At 42.9% G+C, this 18,888-nt stretch overlaps 1 protein-coding gene and 1 long non-coding RNA gene across 5 annotated transcripts in view; one reads left to right on the top strand and one right to left on the bottom strand.

Annotated features, from left to right (window-relative positions):
- The window catches only part of LOC121839031, a 29,829-nt gene extending 21,092 nt beyond the window's left edge, over positions 1-8,737 (bottom strand). For 2 of the 3 annotated variants that reach the window (XR_006078548.1, XR_006078547.1), the window contains exons 1-2: positions 5,167-5,245; positions 4,105-4,183 (exon numbers count right to left, since the gene is read on the bottom strand). This is a non-coding gene — a long non-coding RNA (uncharacterized LOC121839031). Of the gene's footprint in view, positions 1-4,104; positions 4,184-5,166; positions 5,246-8,522 lie in introns of those variants that run through there. The other variant, XR_006078549.1, reaches the window with a different exon arrangement.
- A 1,714-nt stretch (positions 8,738-10,451) lies between these two features.
- Positions 10,452-18,888, top strand: part of kpna6 (karyopherin alpha 6 (importin alpha 7)) — a 32,370-nt gene continuing 23,933 nt past the window's right edge. Inside the window, exons 1-2 of one of the 2 annotated variants that reach the window (XM_042295105.1) lie at positions 10,452-10,586; positions 16,562-16,695. In XM_042295105.1, the coding sequence (XP_042151039.1) occupies positions 10,583-10,586; positions 16,562-16,695 (138 nt within the window). In that variant the 5' untranslated portion in view covers positions 10,452-10,582. Of the gene's footprint in view, positions 10,587-16,542; positions 16,696-18,888 lie in introns of those variants that run through there. The other variant, XM_042295104.1, reaches the window with a different exon arrangement.

Raw genomic sequence — 18,888 nt, forward strand, 5'->3', positions numbered from 1 at the left:
AGTTGGTTGCTATGTTACCATACCCAGTCTGCTAGTGGTTGCTATGTTGCTCTGCTATGGTTGCTATTTACCATACCCAGTCTGCTAGGTGGTTGCTATGTTACCATACCCAGTCTGCTAGGTGGTTGCTATGTTACCATACCCAGTCTGCTAGGTGGTTGCTATGTTACCATACCCAGTCTGCTAGGTGGATGCTATGTTACCATACCCAGTCTGCTAGGTGGATGCTATGTTACCATACCCAGTCTGCTAGGTGGATGCTATGTTACCATACCCAGTCTGCTAGGTGGATGCTATGTTACCATACCCAGTCTGCTAGGTGGATGCTATGTTACCATACCCAGTCTGCTAGGTGGATGCTATGTTACCATACCCAGTCTGCTAGGTGGATGCTATGTTACCATACCCAGTCTGCTAGGTGGATGCTATGTTACCATACCCAGTCTGCTAGGTGGTTGCTACTTAAAGTCCCCAGGACATTCACAGAATTAGGCAAGACTGCCTTCTCTTCCTGTGCACCAGAGGCATGGAATATTCTACAATCCATGCCTCATCTAGATGTTAGTGCCACTGAATGAATTTAAAATATTGATGGGAGACTGTTTCAGAGGAGTGTAAATGTTTTTTTTAAGGCTGGATCATGTTATATTGTTGCAAGTTTTAATGATGTAATGTATTGATTGTTGCTGCCTTCTTGGCCAGGTCTCCCTTGAAAAAGAGACTGGATCTCAATGGGCTTTTCCTGGTTAAATAAAATATGGAAGACGATGGGAACATTGAAAAATACCTCAAATTGTGTTTTAGGTCCTAATTACCATGTTAGAGAAAATACATAATGCAATATCTGTCACGGCTGTTAACGGAAGAGGACCAAAGTGCAGCGTGGTGAACGTACATGTTCCTTTATTCATCAAAATGACATCAAAACAATAAACACTACAAAACAAACCGTGAAGTGAAAGGCTAAGTGCCCTAAACAAAGTCAACTTCCCACAAACACAAGTGGGGAAAAGGGCAGCCTAAGTATGGTGCTCAATCAGAGACAACAATAGACAGCTGTCCCTGATTGAGAAGCCTATCCGGCCAAAACATAGAACTACACAACATAGAAGATAGAATACCCACCCCAACTCACGCCCTGACCAAACCAAAATAGACATAAAAAGGCTCTAAGGTCAGGGCATGACAATATCACAATTATCTTCTGGTGGTGCAGAGGGTTAATGACTGCAGAGCTGAAGATTGCAGGTTCAATCCCAAATAATTGAAGCTCAGTTCTCATCTACTAAAAGAGAGGATGTCTTTATTTTGTCCAAATGTATAAAATAGGTAGAAATGCTGAACATAGACTTGACTGATAAAAAATATATTTAAAAAAAAAAAAAGTTCACCCCCCCCCATATAATTCCTACTTTGACATGCTTGAAATAGTTATCCTAGATCAGCAGAAATAGATATCCTAGATCAGCAGAAATAGATATCCTAGATCAGCAGAAATAGATATCCTAGATCAGCAGAAATAGATATCCTAGATCAGCAGAAATAGATATCCTAGATCAGCAGAAATAGTCTTGGATACCTTGTAAATATGGATTAGTTATGTCTAAGAAGCCTAAAAAAAGGAAGCGTGAACTTCCTGATTGACCACACTGCCATGGCTACAAGATAAGAGAGCTTCCCTGGCAGGCCAGCGAATTAAAGCCCTGGCTTGGGAACCACACGTTGTAGATTCTAAACCCCACAGGTGCAGATTGTCAACATATGAAGTGTATAAAAAAAATATATGGTTGTGTTTGTATGCTTACTTGCTGTTCAAATGTTCTATGAATTAGATTAAGGAGCTACAAATTTGCATGCTGACATTGTTGTGGTAATATTAGGTAAAAACTTAAATATAACATGTTCTGAGGACCTCCGTGACAAGGTAAAATGTAGTTTGCGTGAACATCAATGGAATATTATGTAAACGCTAAAATAAAAAAATATGCTATGAACGTCATAAAAACGGACTTTATCGGAAACTGCGCCAATGTGAATAACACAAGAATACTTTTGGAACATCCCAGACAACTCCCATAACCTAATGACATGTTCTGGCAGCCTTTGAAGAACGAAGACAAGGTGTTGTGTCAACGTTCCATCAACATCATAGGGATGTCATCACAACTAAGCATATCTGGTGTTTTAGGAACCAAACTCCCACAACCTAATAAATGTTCTGGGAACTTTTTAAAGGACTCAGAAAGGCTGTTCTGTCAACATTCTGGCAACATCAAAGGAATGTTTTGTGTACCCTGATACAAACACTATCTGAATGTCAGCACAACTGGACAGTTTTAGTGTTTTGGGAACCTCTTGTCATATCCCTACACAATTTCCCATAACCTAAAAGTACAATTCAGAGAACCTTTAAAAGAACAGATGAAATGTGTCCTGAGAATGTTCTTGTTAACATGAGAATGTTTTCGCACAACAAGACAGTTTCAGTGTTGTGGGAACATGTATTTTGTTCTCACCAGAATGTTCCCACAACCTAATTAAACATTCTGACAACCTTAAATGGGTTCTAGGAATGTTGTTGTTGAAAACATCAGGTGAATGTTTTACACAAACACAACAGCCACAGGACAACTTTGTTAGGAAATCGTAAAGGACCATTCCCCAAATCTGAAGAGATATAGCTAGATAATGACCTACTTTTGCACATGGAAAATAACCAAACAGTGGACATAGACTTGTAAGCTTGGACTTTCCTACAAGGAATCTGCCTCTTGAATAAGCTTCTGCCAAGCGGGTCTAACACCTACTCCCATTGCCTGCTGCACTACTGCTTGGATTATGCGCGCACACACGCGCACGCACGGAATTTTAGGTAAGCTAATTAACTTGTGAAGTTTATTAATGAGTACTCAGAAACACTGAGGATCCGCCCCCTTTTTTTTCCCTTCAATTTTCAGCTAAAATGACATACCCAAATCTAACTGCCTGTAGCTCAGGCCCTGAAGCAAGGATATGCATATTATTGGTACCATTTGAAAGTAAACACTTTGAAGATTGTGGAGATGTGAAAGGAATGTAGGAGAATAACACAATAGATATGGTAAAAGATAATATAAAGAAAAAAAAAACGTTCTTTTTTATACCATCATCTTTGACATGCAAGGGAAAGGCCATAATGTATTATTCCAGCCCAGGTGCAATTTAGATGTTGGCCACAACATGGCAGCAGTGTATGTGCAAAGTTTTAGACTGATCCAATTAACCATTGCATTTCTGTTCAAAATGTTGTATCAAGACTGCCCAAATGTGCCTAATTTGTTTGTTAATAACATTTCAAGTTCATAATTATGCACACTCTTCAAACAATAGCATGGTATTCTTTCACTGTAATAGCTACTGTAAATAGGACAGTGCAGTTGGATTAACAAGAATTTAAGCTTTCTGCCAATATCAGTCTATGTCCTGGGAAACGTTCTTGTTACTTATAACCTCATGCTAATCGCATTAGCCTTTAGCTCAACCATCCTGTGGAAGGGACACCGATCCCGAAGAAGTTTTAAATAACTAGTATAGGCCTACTATTTATGGATTTAATTTCATACTTCTATAGCTTACTGGACTGAGAGAGCTCTACCCTCAAGTTATCTTGTTTGGGCGAGTGACTCTTTGATCATTTAATGGCTATCCCCAAGTCATTACATTTTTTTCTTGTGCCTTATGCTATTTGCCTCATGACTCCTGCGTGCTTTGTTGACTATGAACTTGCTTGTTTACCTGACCATGGGACAGACTGTGTTTGTTCCCACACTCAGGACACTGACTCTTGGTTACACGGTTACATTTAGTTTTAAATAATTTAAAAAGGAACAGAAAGGAACAGAAAGGAAAGAAAGCGGTTTTAAAAGGAACAAAATTAACTGTTTTTTTTTTTTTGGGGGCATGTCAGAAAAAAGTATGAAGCTTGCTAAAAAACAATATATACAATACCGTTCAAAAGTTTGGGGTCCTTGTCTTTTAAACAAAATAATTTTGTCTATTAAAATTACATCAAATTGATCAGAAATACAGTGCAGACATTGTTAATATTGTAAATGACTACTGTACCTGGAAGCGGCTGGGTTTTTTTGTGCACCGGGGCCTCCAACTCCTCTTTCTGTTCTGGTTAGGGCCAGTTTGTGCTGTTCTGTGAAGGCAATAGTACACAGCGAGATCTTCAGTTTCTTGGTAAATTCTGACATGGAATAGTCTTCATTTCTCAGAACAAGAATAGACTGACGAGTTTCAGAAGAAAGGTCTTTGTTTCTGGCCATTTTGAGCCTGTAATCGAACCCACAAATGCTGATGCTCCAGATACTCAGCTAGTCTAAAGAAGGCCAGTTTTACTGCTTCTTTAATCAGGACAACAGTTTGCGCTAACATAATTGCAAAAGGGTTTTCTAATGATCAATCAGCCTTTTAAAATTATAAACCTGGATTAGCTAACACAACGTGCCATTGGAACACAGGAGTGATGGTTGCTGATAATGGGCCTCTGTACGCCCATGTAGATATTCCATTAAAACAATCTGCCTGTTTCCAGCTACAATAGTAATTTACAACATTAACAATGTCTACACTGTATTTCTGATCAATTTGATGTTTTAATGGACATTAAATGTGCTTTTCTTTCAAAAACAAGGACATTTCTAAGTGACAACAAACTTTTGAAAGGTAGTGTATATAGTTTGATTTTAGCGTTGACGAATTGGCTTAGTCTTGTAGTGAGCAGCCTACAAAATCAAAATGTTGCTAGATTCATAAACATATTTTTTGTAATTTTTAAAAATGTATTGGAATAAATTACCAAACTATAAAACTAGCTAGCCAGCTATGAGTAACTGTAGCTAGCTACCTGACAGAAGTGCTAGCTAGATACGTTAGCTTACTAGGTAACGTTACATTAATAGCTTTAAGTTGGGTTGTTTTTAAGCTCAACTTCAAGATTTACACCAAGGACGTTGCCGCTCCGATCATCACTCTCCCTCACTTGAGCAAAGGACATTTTTTAATGTTTTTTTATTTTATCTGTTATTTTACACTCGGATGTGACACGTAATTCAAGAGCTGAGGGTTTAGGGCCCAAGGCTGTCTAATTTGAGTTTGAAACGCAGCCTTTGTATCACTTACCAGTAGGCCTAACCAACTCACCACCGTGGACTGTGTAGAGACCGCGAGCTGGTGACGTTCACATAGTTATGCAGCAAGCGCGCATCTTCTTCTTCGATTTAACGGTTTAACGGCGGTTGGCATCCAATAAATGTTGCATTACCGCCACCTACTAGACTGGGGTGTAACTACCTCATACTTTGCTGGAATAAACAACAAAAAACTACCCTAACACCGAATACTACATTCAATAAATAAATAAATAAATAAATAAATAAAAACAACCTACTCCACAATTTCAATCTAGACCTGAAAGGATTGGACACCAACACTTAACACACCCTGTAACTCTGACATCAAATCTCGCACACCCAAATACCTCACTGCAGCTGCCAGCACAACCGCTATTTTCTGCGACTTAGGTTCAATCCCTGCATTACAGTTGTTAGCCATTGCTACAAATTTATTTTTTATTTATTTCACCTTTATTTAACCAGGTAGGCTAGTTGAGAACAAGTTCTCATTTGCAACTGCGACCTGGCCAAGATAAAGCATAGCAGTGTGAACAGACAACACAGAGTTACACATGGAGTAAACAATTAACAAGTCAATAACAGTAGAAAACAAAGGGGAGTCTATATACATTGTGTGCAAAAGGCATGAGGTAGGCGAATAATTACAATTTTGCAGATTAATAACACTGGAGTGATAAATGATCAGATGGTCATGTACAGGTAGAGATATTGGTGTGCAAAAGAGCAGAAAAGTAAATAAATAAAAACAGTATGGGGATGAGGTAGGTAAAAATGGGTGGGCTATTTACCGATAGACTATGTACAGCTGCAGCAATCGGTTAACTGCTCAGACAGCAGATGTTTGAAGTTGGTGAGGGAGATAAAAGTCTCCAACTTGAGCGATTTTTGCAATTCTTTCCAGTCACAGGCAGCAGAGAACTGGAACGAAAGGCGGCCAAATGAGGTGTTGGCTTTAGGGATGATCAGTGAGATACACCTGCTGGAGCGCGTGCTACGGATGGGTGTTGCCATCGTGACCAGTGAACTGAGATAAGGCGGAGCTTTACCTAGCATGGACTTGTAGATGACCTGGAGCCAGTGGGTCTGGCGACGAATATGTAGCGAGGGCCAGCCGACTAGAGCATACAAGTCGCAGTGGTGGGTGGTATAAGGTGCTTTAGTGACAAAACGGATGGCACTGTGATAAACTGCATCCAGTTTGCTGAGTAGAGTGTTGGAAGCAATTTTGTAGATGACATCGCCGAAGTCGAGGATCGGTAGGATAGTCAGTTTTACTAGGGTAAGTTTGGCGGCGTGAGTGAAGGAGGCTTTGTTGCGGAATAGAAAGCCGATTCTTGATTTGATTTTCGATTGGAGATGTTTGATAGGAGTCTGGAGTTTACAGTCTAGCCAGACACCTAGGTACTTATAGATGTCCACATATTCAAGGTCAGAACCATCCAGGGTGGTGATGCTGGTCAGGCGTGCGGGTGCAGGCATCGAACGGTTGAAAAGCATGCATTTGGTTTTACTAGAGTTTAAGAGCAGTTGGAGGCCACGGAAGGAGTGTTGTATGGCATTGAAGCTCATTTGGAGGTTAGATAGCACAGTGTCCAAGGACTGGCCGGAAGTATATAGAATGGTGTCGTCTGCGTAGAGGTGGATCAGGGAATCGCCCGCAGCAAGAGCAACATCATTGATATATACAGAGAAAAAGAGTCGGCCCGAGGATTGAACCCTGTGGCACCCCCATAGAGACTGACAGAAGACCGGACAGCATGCCCTCCGATTTGACACACTGAACTCTGTCTGCAAAGTCATTGGTGAACCAGGCAAGGCAGTCATCCGAAAAACCGAGGCTACTGAGTCTGCCGATAAGAATATGGTGATTGACAGAGTCGAACGCCTTGGCAAGGTCGATGAAGACGGCTCCACAGTACTGTCTTTTATCGATGGCGGTTATGATATCGTTTAGTACCTTGAGCGTGGCTGAGGTGCACCCGTGACCGGCTCAGAAACCCGATTGCACAGCGGAGAAGGTACGGTGGGATTCGAGATGGTCAGTGACCCGTTTGTTGACTTGGCTTTCGAAGACCTTAGATAGGCAGGGCGGATATAGGTCTGTAACAGTTTGGGTCCAGGGTGTCTCCCCCTTTGAAGAGGGGGATGACTGCGGCAGCTTTCCAATCCTTGGGGATCTCAGACGATATGAAAGAGAGGTTGAACAGGCTGGTAATAGGGGTTGCGACAATGGCGGCGGAACCTCCCTCCTACACACTGCTGCCACCTAGGAACCTCCCTCCTACACACTGCTGCCACCTAGGAACCTCCCTCCTACACACTGCTGCCACCTAGGAACCTCCCTCCTACACACTGCTGCCACCTAGGAACCTCCCTCCTACACACTGCTGCCACCTAGGAACCTCCCTCCTACACACTGCTGCCACCTAGGAACCTCCCTCCTACACACTGCTGCCACCTAGGAACCTCCCTCCTACACACTGCTGCCACCTAGGAACCTCCCTCCTACACACTGCTGCCACCTAGGAACCTCCCTCCTACACACTGCTGCCACATAGGAACCTCCCTCCTACACACTGCTGCCACATAGGAACCTCCCTCCTACACACTGCTGCCACATAGGAACCTCCCTCCTACACACTGCTGCCACCTAGGAACCTCCCTCCTACACACTGCTGCCACATAGGAACCTCCCTCCTACACACTGCTGCCACCTAGGAACCTCCCTCCTACACACTGCTGCCACCTAGGAACCTCCCTCCTACACACTGCTGCCAACTAGGAACCTCCCTCCTACACACTTCTCACACATAGGAACCTCCCTCCTACACACTGCTGCCAACTAGGAACCTCCCTCCTACACACTTCTCACACATAGGAACCTCCCTCCTACACACTGCTGCCACATAGGAACCTCCCTCCTACACACTGCCACATGCCCATGAGCTTGACGCCTGTAACAACGTACATTTATTCAGCACAAAAGCTCGTACAGGATAACTTATATCACTTTGTCGGGAAAAAGAACAGACAAGAACTCTGTTTCACCACACACGCCACCCTGTCTGCGTCGCACCAAACGACGAGCATCACAAACACCGGGACTCTTCCCCTTCAATTGGTCAGCTTTCACATTTACCTCTACCCCAGTAATCACTCCTTTCAATTATGCCTTTTTTCTTGAGAGCAAAACAATTTACAACTCTTTCCTCCATCGCCTGCTTCTTCTGACCAGCAGAAACACAAACAATTATCACAAGACCACTTCTGGTTACCCTCACCTTTTCTACACACACCCCCCAACTCTGTTTTCACACACCCCCCAACTCTGTTTTCACCCACCTTGAAACCACAAATGGATCAGCCAAAAGGCAGGGGTCTACTTTTTCCAAAAACATCCGGTTTTACTTCATAGCAGACGCATTCCAGCTCTCACGATGCCTGAACACAGTAGGTATTTTAAAACATCTGCTAACCACATCACATGATCTGATTGGATGCAGCTGTCATTCACCTGATCGGTCACACGGGCTTTCACCTTACTCACAGTGAAGACAAAAGCATGTCAACTCTAGCCCTGGATTTGATCAAAGAAACAGCTGATTTTCCATCCTGTTAGTTCTCTGCTTATGGTACACTGCCCCCTGCGGGTGGTTTTATGTACCCCTCTCTGTGGAGGACCCGGCAGGATATCATAGGACAAAAGAGAGAGCAGTAATTTACCACAACTTGTTCGGGGAAAAAGAGAGAGAGAGAAAGGAAGCGATTCACAAACCTTCCATAACAAAGCCATCACCTACAGAGAGAACCTGGAGAAGAGTCCCCTAAGCAAGCTGGTCCTGGGGCTCTGTTCACAAACACAAACACACACTACAGAGCCCCAGGACAGCAGCACAATTAGACCCAACCAAATCATGAGAAAACAAAAAGATAATTACTTGACACATTGGAAAGAATTAACAAAAAAACAGAGCAGACTAGAATGCTATTTGGCCCTACACAGAGAGTACACAGCGGCAGAATGTACAGACTCAGTGAGCATAGCCTTGCTATTGAGAAAGGCCGCCGTAGGCAGACAGGCTATGTGCTCACTGCCCACAAAATGAGGTGGAAACTGAGCTGCACTTCCTAACCTCCTGCCCAATGTATGACCATATTAGAGAGACAAATTTCCCTCAGATTACACAGATCCACAAAGAATTCGAAAACAAATCCAATTTTGAAAAACTCCCATATCTACTGGGTGAAATTCCACAGTGTGCCATCACAGCAGCAAGATTTGTGACCTGTTGCCACGAGAAAAGGGCAACCAGTGAAGAACAAACACCATTGTAAATACAACCCATATTTATGCTTATTTATTTTATCTTGTGTCCTTTAACCATTTGTACATTGTTAAAACACTGTATATATATATAATATGACATTTGTAATGTCTTTACTGTTTTGAAACTTCTGTATGTGTAATGTTTACTGTTAATTTTTGTTGTTTTTCACTTTATATATTCACTTTGTATGTTGTCTACCTCACTTGCTTTGGCAATGTTAACACATGTTTCCCATGCCAATAAAGCCCTTGAATTGAATTGAATTGAGAGAGAGAGAGACCATGCCATACCATACCGCGTGGCTTCTCTGTCAGGTTGAGACTGGTCAACTACTATTGCTTTTATGGATTATTATTGTTGTTGTAGTTGCTGTTAATGGTAATCACATTTCCACTACTACTATAATTATTGATGCCTTATTGCTGTTGGTCCCACCATGTGTTTGTTACATGTATACTTTGAGAATGTAAGTAATTTAACTTGCCGTGTCAATAAAGTCTACTGAATTGAATTGAAATTGAGAGAGAGAGAGAGAGCTTTCAAGGCCAAAGAGAGAGAGAGATTTTTGTTGATGTTTTGTGTCTTCTCTCTTTTGTTAATTTCATTTCCTTTGGCAATGTAAACACTTGTTTCCTATGCCGATGAAGTTCCTTTGAACTGAATTGAGAGAGAGAGAGAGAGAGAGAGAGAGAGAGAGAGAGAGAGAGAGAGAGAGAAAGATATTGAAATATATGTTTGTGCATTTTTTTCATAATGTTTGTGCATTTTTTCATAATTAACAATTCATGAAAACAGTCTGTGGACATCTTTATCAAATTATATCAGAAGAACATTCCACTGATATAATTTGTGAGAATGTATTGCGCAATCATTTCATTGGCGCCGTATTTGCGCCCCCTAGCGTCCGTGGGAAACAGTGGTATTAAATTTGTCATCTCTCGCCATCCGTATTTCTCCGACGACATATTGTTTGTGAGGAACAAATTCTGAAAAGCAAACTGGGAAAGAGGATTACAATTGATTTATTTCTCTCTAAACACAAGAAGTATCTGTCATTTAAGATTTAAAAAAAAAATGGGTGAGTTATGATGTGTTTCTAGACCGTATGGTTCATACACGGGACTAGAGAATACTGCGTGTTTAACTGACATGATTGTCAAATCCCCCACTAGCTAGCAAGCTATTGTTATTGTTTTCACCTACAGATTGCAACCGTTTACTGGTACAGTATTATCTAGGTTGTCAGGACGACGTGTCCTTCAAGAAAGTCTACAAATGACACAAAGGTGGCAATTTCAGAAGCAAACGCCAACTAACGTTAACCTTACATGCGTCGCCTGCTAACGTTAGATAGTTAGCTTTGTTTTTTTTCCTGTCTTACCAGGTTAATATGGAAGCCAGTAGTACGCAGGTTGTTAGATAACGAGCAAAACATGTCTGAAATGAGCAACCAGTCAAATCCCTGTTACTTGCATGTTGACACCTACTGAGAGTTAACTAGGGCGGGTCACACAAACATTGTTTTGTTGACAAGTTAACTTAGCTAACTGGTTAGCGTTACGCTTATCGTTGCTACAACTTTGAGGTTCATAACTGAACTAACTTATCGTTAGCAAAAGCTATCGTACTCTGTTGAATTTCCGACTGTATTACCGCCTACTGGGAATGCACATTAACCATACTCCTCTGTGAATTATATAAAAATAGTGAACCATTAAAGTTACACTTTTTAAAAATATATATATATATTTTTTTTTTTTTTTTATATATTAAACTATAGTAAATATATTTACGTCACCAAATCATTAATTAAAACATACTGTTTTGCAATGAAGGGCTACAGTAGCTTCAAAAGCGCTCTTTAGGGTAGCACCACCAGGGTGTAGCTGGAGGACAGCTAGTGTCCGTCCTCTGAGGTAGGCTGGGCACATGACATTTAACACTGCTTTTTTCCCCCTTTTCTCATAAACACTAGTTCATTGTATCTGCTGTGGAGCCCAGTTTCATAATATCACTATATGTTCCCAGCTGATAGTTTTGAAGTAATCACGGAAAACATCTAGCTCAATTATATTGTACTTCCGGCGCCGACAGAGATGGCCGCCTCGCTTTGCGTTCAATGCGACTTATTTTTACATTACTCATCTCATATGTATATACTGTCCTCTATACCATCTACTGCATCTTGCCATCTTTATGTAATACATGTATCACTTGCCACTTTAAACAATGACACTTAATATAATGTTTATATACCCTACATTACTCATCTCATGTATATACTGTACTCGATACCATCTACTGCATCTTGCCTATGCCGTTCTGTACCATCACTCATTCATATCTTTAAGTACATATTCTTTATCCCTTTACACTTGTGTGTACAAGGTAGTAGTTTTGGAATTGTTAGTTAGATTACTCGTTGGTTATTACTGCATTGTCGGAACTAGAAGCACAAGCATTTCGCCACACTCACATCTGTTAACAATGTATGTGACAAATAACATTTGATTTGATTTGAAAACCTGGCCTTATTTTAGGTTATTTTTCACCCTGCCAGCTCCTCTTCGTTCTATAGTGTTCCGAACATTCTATTGTCATTTTATTGTTCTGTGTCACAATGCCTGCTTTGCTATTGATGGCAAGGAGACCTGCCCATGTTGCTGGTAGTTAAAATGTAAACAACAACAACAAAGTTGCTAATGGAACTCTGAGGTCGTCCAGGCCAAGGTGGCGAGACACAGTAGTGATGACACCATAGGCCTTGTTGATATCTGCACCAGACAGGATGCTCTTGCCAGCGTACATGGGGTTCAACATGTACGCTGCGGTGTGTATGGGCTTCAGGCAGAAGTCTTCACGCTTTTTGATGTATTTCAGAACTGCAGTTTCCTCTGCTTGGAGCAACAGTGAAGTGGGCAGGGCAGTACGGATTTCTTCTCTTACATCTGCAAGCAGCATACATGAGTTTACATGAGTCTGAACATCAGACAGGATGGCATTGTCTCCCTCAATCCGTGCAATGGCTAATGCTATAGGTTTCAGGAGTTTCAGGCTGCTTACCACTCTCTCCCAACATACATCATCCAGGAGGATCCTCTTGATGGGGCTGTACATATCGGCAGACTGTGATGTGGCCATTTCATGGAGAGACTCCTTCCCCTCCGGGAGACTGTCAAACATGATGACAACACCACCCCAACGGGTGTTGCTGGGCAGCTTCAATGTGGTGCTCTTATTCTTCTCACTTTGCTTGGTGAGGTAGATTGCTGCTATATCTTGATGACCCTTCACATACATTTCCTTGGTACTCTTGTAGAGTGTATCCATTGTTTTCAGTGCCATGATGTTCTTGAGGAGCAGATTCAATGCATGAGCAGCACAGCCAATGGGTGCAATGTGAGGGTAGGACTCCTCCCACTTTAGACCAAGCAGCCTTCATGTTTGCAGCATTGTCTGTCACCAGTGCAAATACCTTCTGTTGTCCAAGGTCATGGATGACTGCCTTCAGCTCATCTGCAGTGTAGAGACCGGTGTGTCTGTGCTCTTGTAGAATGCTGGTTGAGGGGTGGAGATTATGTAGTTAATTATTCCTTGCCCACGAACATTCAACCTCCCATCAGAGATGATTGCAATACAGTCTGATTTCTCTATGATTTGCCTGAACTTCACTTGAACTCTGTTGAACTCTGCATCCAGCAAATGAGTAGATTAAGCATGTCTGCTTGAAAGGGTGTATGCTGGGCGAGGAACATTCAGAAATCTCTTCCAATACACATTGCCTATGAGCATCAGAGGTGAACCAGTTGCATACACAGCTCGAGCAAGACATTCATCAGCATTTCTCTGACTACGTTCGTTCCTCCATTGAGTAAAAAAAAAACTTCCGATTCCAGGAGGACCATGAGCTGTTGCTATCGATAAGGTGTCTGATTCATAATTTTCACCTCCAATAGAAGTAGAGGGACTTTTGTCAGAGGTTGCTTGTTGTGAGTGCTGAGGGAACTTTATGCACTTGGCCAGATGATTCTGCATCTTTGTTGCATTCTTCAAATGTGATTTGGTACAGTATTTGCAAATGTACACAGCTTTTCCTTCTACATAAGGTGCTGTGAAATGTCTCCACACATCAGATAGTGCCCGTGGCATTTTCCTGTAAAGACGAGAAAGAAAACGAGGAAAAAACACCAAATACAATTCCATATACAGATAAATAGTTACGCAGTTAGATTAAACAATTCCTTTGTAAGATAAATGTTTTAAAATGAAACATGTATGGAAACAGGTGAAATAACACTCCTCAGTTAGCAGGCTCAAGCAAGCTAAACCCCACATGGTAGCAAAAACTAACTAGCAGAAATTAACTAGTTTGAAATGATTTAAACACACTTTGCTGTAGGCTACTACTGAAGTTTACATACGCTAAGTTAACTGTGCCTTTTAAACGGCTTGGAAAATTCCAGAAGATGATGTCATGGATTTAGACGCTTCTGATAGGCTAATTGACATCATTTGAGTCAATTGGATGTGTACCTGTGGATGTATTTCAAGACCTACCTCCAAACTCAGTGCCTCTTTGCTTGACGTCATGGGAAAATAAAAAGATATCAGCCAAGACCTCAGAAAAACAATTGTAGACCTCCACAAGCCTGGTGGAGGTCCTTGGGAGCAATTTCCAAATGCCTGAAGGTGCCACGTTCATCTGTACAAACAATAGTACGCAAGTATAAACACCATGGGACCACTCAGCTGTCATACCGCTCAGGAAGGAGACGTGTTCTGTCTCCTAGAGATGGAACGTACTTTGGTGTTGAAAAGTGCATATCAATCCCAGAACAACAGCAAAGGACCTTGTGAAGATGCTGGAGGAAACAGGTACAAAAGTATCTATATTCACAGTAAACCAAATCCTATATCGACATAACCTGAAAGGCCCCTCAGCAAGGAAGAAGCCACTGCTCCAAAACCGCCATAAAAAAGCCAGACTATGGTTTTCAACTGCACATGGGGACAAAGATTGTACTTTTTGGACAAATATCCTCTGGTCTGATGAAACAAAAATAGAACTGTTTGGCCATAATGACCATTGTTATGTTTGGAGGAAAAAGGGGGAGGCTTGCAAGCCGAAAACACCATCCCAAACTTAAAGCATGGGCGTGGCAGCATCATGTTGTGGGGGTGCTTTGCTGCAGGAGGGACTGGTGCACTTCACAAAATAGATGGCATCATGAGGGAGGAAAAGGATGTGGTTATATTGAAGCAATATCTCAAGACATCAGTCGGGAAGTTGAATCTTGGTCTCAAATGGGTCTTCCAAATGGACAATGACCCCAAGCATACTTCCAAAGTTGTGGCAAAATGGCTTAAGGATAACAAAGTCAAGGTATTGGAGTGGCCATCAACAAACCCTGACCTCAATCCTATAGAAAATGTGTGGGCAGAACTGAAAAAGCGTGTGCGAGCAAGTAGGCCTAGAAACCTGACTCAGTTACACCAGTTCTGTCAGGAGGAATGGGCCAAAATTCACCCAACTTATTGTGGGAAGCTTGTGGAAGGCTACCCGAAACGTTTGACCCAAGTTAAACAATTTTAAGGCAATGTTACCAAATACTAATTGAGTGTATGTAAACTTCTGACCCCTTTGGAATGTGATGAAGAAATAAAAGCTGAAATAAAAAAAAATCTCTCTTATTCTGACATTTCACATTCTTAAAATAAGGTGGTGATCCTAACTGACCTAAGACAGGAAATTTTTACTAGGATTAAATGTCAGGGATTGTGAAACTAAGTTCAAATGTTTTGGCTAAGGTGTACATGCAGGCAAGAGTGTGCAAGGTGTTATTGAACATGTCAGTCTGTCCACTTGATTACTCACATTTTTCTCTCAACCTGTGTGCACTTAAGTTAACTTTAATTTTATAGGCTGCGTTGTAGGAACCTCATGATGGGTATAGGGAAAATTATAGTATCATTTAGAGTGTTGGACTAGTAACCGGAAGGTTGCAAGTTCAAACCCCCCGAGCTGACAAGGTACAAATCTGTCGTTCTGCCCCTGAACAGGCAGTTAACCTACTGTTCCCCGGTAGGCCGTCATTGAAAATAAGAATTTGTTCTTAACTGACTTGCCTGGTTAAATAAAGGTAAAATAAAAATAAAATAAAATAAATATTGAACTGGGTGAATGGAATATGAATCTATCATCCAATATGCTGTAATATAAATAAGGCCATGTGTGCATGGCCATGCACTTCGCCTGTGATGTTACAATCACACTCCATGGTGCCCAGTCTGGCTGGTTCTGGTGACGCGGGTCAGCCTGGCTGGTTCTGTTGACTCTGGTCTGGTGCCCAGTCTGGCTGGTTCTGGTGACTCTGGTCTGGTGCCCAGTCTGGCTGGTTCTGGTGACTCGGGTCAGCCTGGCTGGTTCTGTTGATTCTGGTCTGGTGCCCAGTCTGGCTGGTTCTGGTGACTCGGGTCAGCCTGGGTGGTTCTGGAGCCCAGTCTGGCTGGTTCTGGTGACGCGGGTCTGGTGCCCAGTCTGGCTGCTTCGCGTGCCATGATTGCACAAATGCTGAGTCGGGGAAGTTTGGCCGGCTGTCAGGCGGCTGGTTGGCAGTTCAGGCGCTTCCTGCTAACTCTGCAATTAAATCACCTGAATAAATATGTTTGTTCTGTCTGACAGCTCACTGCTGGAGAGAAGAGCTCTGTCTGTGATAAGCGTGTGTGTGTGTGTGTGTGTGTACTGCGCAGCATATGCTCCAGTGTATTTTTAACCATGTGTCCGGGAGCTTGTTATACTGGGGCTCATGTACCCCTGTGTCATCACCAAGCGGCATTGACATCCCTGGAAGAGTCTGGTTCCTTGGAATGTGGAATGTGTTCCTTCTCTTGGTGGTTTTCCCGGCCGACTGTTGCTAAACTTCATTTTGTTAAATGCCTAACCGTTCTATGACAAACTTTGTAAAAAAAAATATAAATAAAAAAATAAAGTACTGTTAGAAGATTTTGATTGGTAGAGAAGATTTGTAATGAAGATGATTGTTTGTGTTTCAGAGCCGTCAGCCAGTCCAGCGAAGGATAACCACAGGATGAACAGCTACAAGAACAAAGCCCTGAATGTGGAGGAGATGAGACGCAGGAGAGAGGAGGAGGGTGTCCAGCTGAGGAAGCAGAAACGAGAACAACAGGTACACATCCTAGAGCGCCTAGCCTAGAGCGCCTAGCCTAGAGCGCCTAGCCTAGAACACCTAGCCTAGAGAACCTAGCCTAGAACACCTAGCCTAGAGAACCTAGCCTAGAGAACCTAGCCTAGAGAACCTAGCCTAGAGAACCTAGCCTAGAGAACCTAGCCTAGAGAACCTAGCCTAGAACACCTAGAGCACCTAGCCTAGAACACCTAGAGAACCCTAGCCTAGAGAACCTAGCCTAGAGAACCTAGCCTACACCTAGCCTAGAACACCTAGCCTATAACACCTAGCCTAGAACACCTAGCCTAGAACACCTAGCCTAGAACACCTAGCCTAGAACACCTAGCCTAGAGACACCTAGCCTAGAGCACCTAGCCTAGAGCACCTAGCCTAGAGCACCTAGCCTAGAGCACCTAGCCTAGAGCACCTAGCCTGTAACACCTAGCCTAGAACACCTAGCCCATAACACCTAGCCCATAACACCTAGCCTACTGCTAGTGTCTAGACAGGTACACAACATAACTCCCCTGTATAGGACCTAGCCTATAACACCTAGCCTATAACACCTAGCCTATAACACCTAGCCTATAACACCTAGCCTATAACACCTAGCCTAACACCTAACCTAGAACACCTAGCCTAGAACACCTAACCCCCTGCCTAGCCCATACACACCTAGCCTAGAACACCTAGCCTAAACACCTAACCTAGAACACCTAGCCCATAGAACACCTAGCCTAGAACACCTAGCCTATAACACCTAGCCTAGAACACCTAGCCCATTGCTAGTGTCTAGACAGGTACACAACATAACCCCCTGTATAGGTCCTAGCCCGTAACACCTAGCCCATAACACCTAGCCCATAACACCTAGCCCATAACACCTAGCCCATAACACCTAGCCCATAACACCTAGCCTATAACACCTAGCCCATAACACCTAGCCCACTGCTAGTGTCTAGACAGGTACACAACATAACCCCCTGTATAACACCTAGCCTATAACACCTAGCCTATAACACCTAGCCCACTGCTACCTAGCCAGGTAACACAACCTATAACCCCCCCACTGCTAGGTCCTAGCCAGGTAACACCTAGCCCATAACACCTAGCCCATAACACCTAGCCCATAACACCTAGCCCATAACACCTAGCCCACTGCTATGTCTAACACCTAACCCCCTGTATAGGACCTAACACCTACCTACACCTAGCCTATAACACCTAGCCTATAACACCTAGCCCACTGCTAGTGTCTAGACAGGTACACAACATAACCCCCTGTATAGGTCCTAGCCCGTAACACCTAGCCCCTAGCCTAAACACCCTAGCCCAGCCTAAACACCTAGCCCATAACTACCTAGCCCAACATAACCCCCTGTATAGCCCTAGCCTGTAACACCTAGCCCATAACACCTAGCCTATAACACCTAGCCTATAACACCTAGCCCACTGCTAGTGTCTAGACAGGTACACAACATAACCCCCTGTATAACACCTAGCCTATAACACCTAGCCTAACACCTAACACCTAGCCCATAACACCTAGCCTATAACACCTAGCCTATAACACCTAGCCTATAACACCTAGCCCACTGCTAGTGTCTAGACAGGTACACAACATAACCCCCTGTATAGGATCTAGCCTGTAACACCTAGCCTATAACACCTAGCCTATAACCTACACCTAGCCTATAACACCTAGCCTATAACACCTAGCCCACTGCTAGTGTCTAGACAGGTACACAACATAACCCCCCCGTATAGGACCTAGCCTGTAACACCTAGCCTAGAACACCTAGCCTATAACACCTAGCCTATAACACCTAGCCTATAACACCTAGCCCACTGCTAGTGTCTAGACAGGTACACAACATAACCCCCTATAACACCTGTATGTCTAGGGTACACAACACCTAGCCCGTAACACCTAGCCCATAACACCTAGAACACCTAGCCTAGAACACCTAGCCTAACACCTAGAACACCTAGCCTAGAACACCTATAACAGCCCATTGCTAGTGTCTAGACAGGTACACAACATAACCCCCTGTATAGGATCTAGCCTGTAACACCTAGCCTATAAACACCTAGCCTATAACACCTAGCCTATAACACCTAGCCCACTGCTAGTGTCTAGACAGGTACACAACATAACCCCCTGTATAGGATCTAGGTCACCTAGCCCGTAAC

The sequence above is a fragment of the Oncorhynchus tshawytscha genome, linkage group LG13 (genome assembly GCF_018296145.1).
Source record: "Oncorhynchus tshawytscha isolate Ot180627B linkage group LG13, Otsh_v2.0, whole genome shotgun sequence".
NCBI classification, from domain to species: Eukaryota; Metazoa; Chordata; class Actinopteri; order Salmoniformes; family Salmonidae; genus Oncorhynchus; species Oncorhynchus tshawytscha.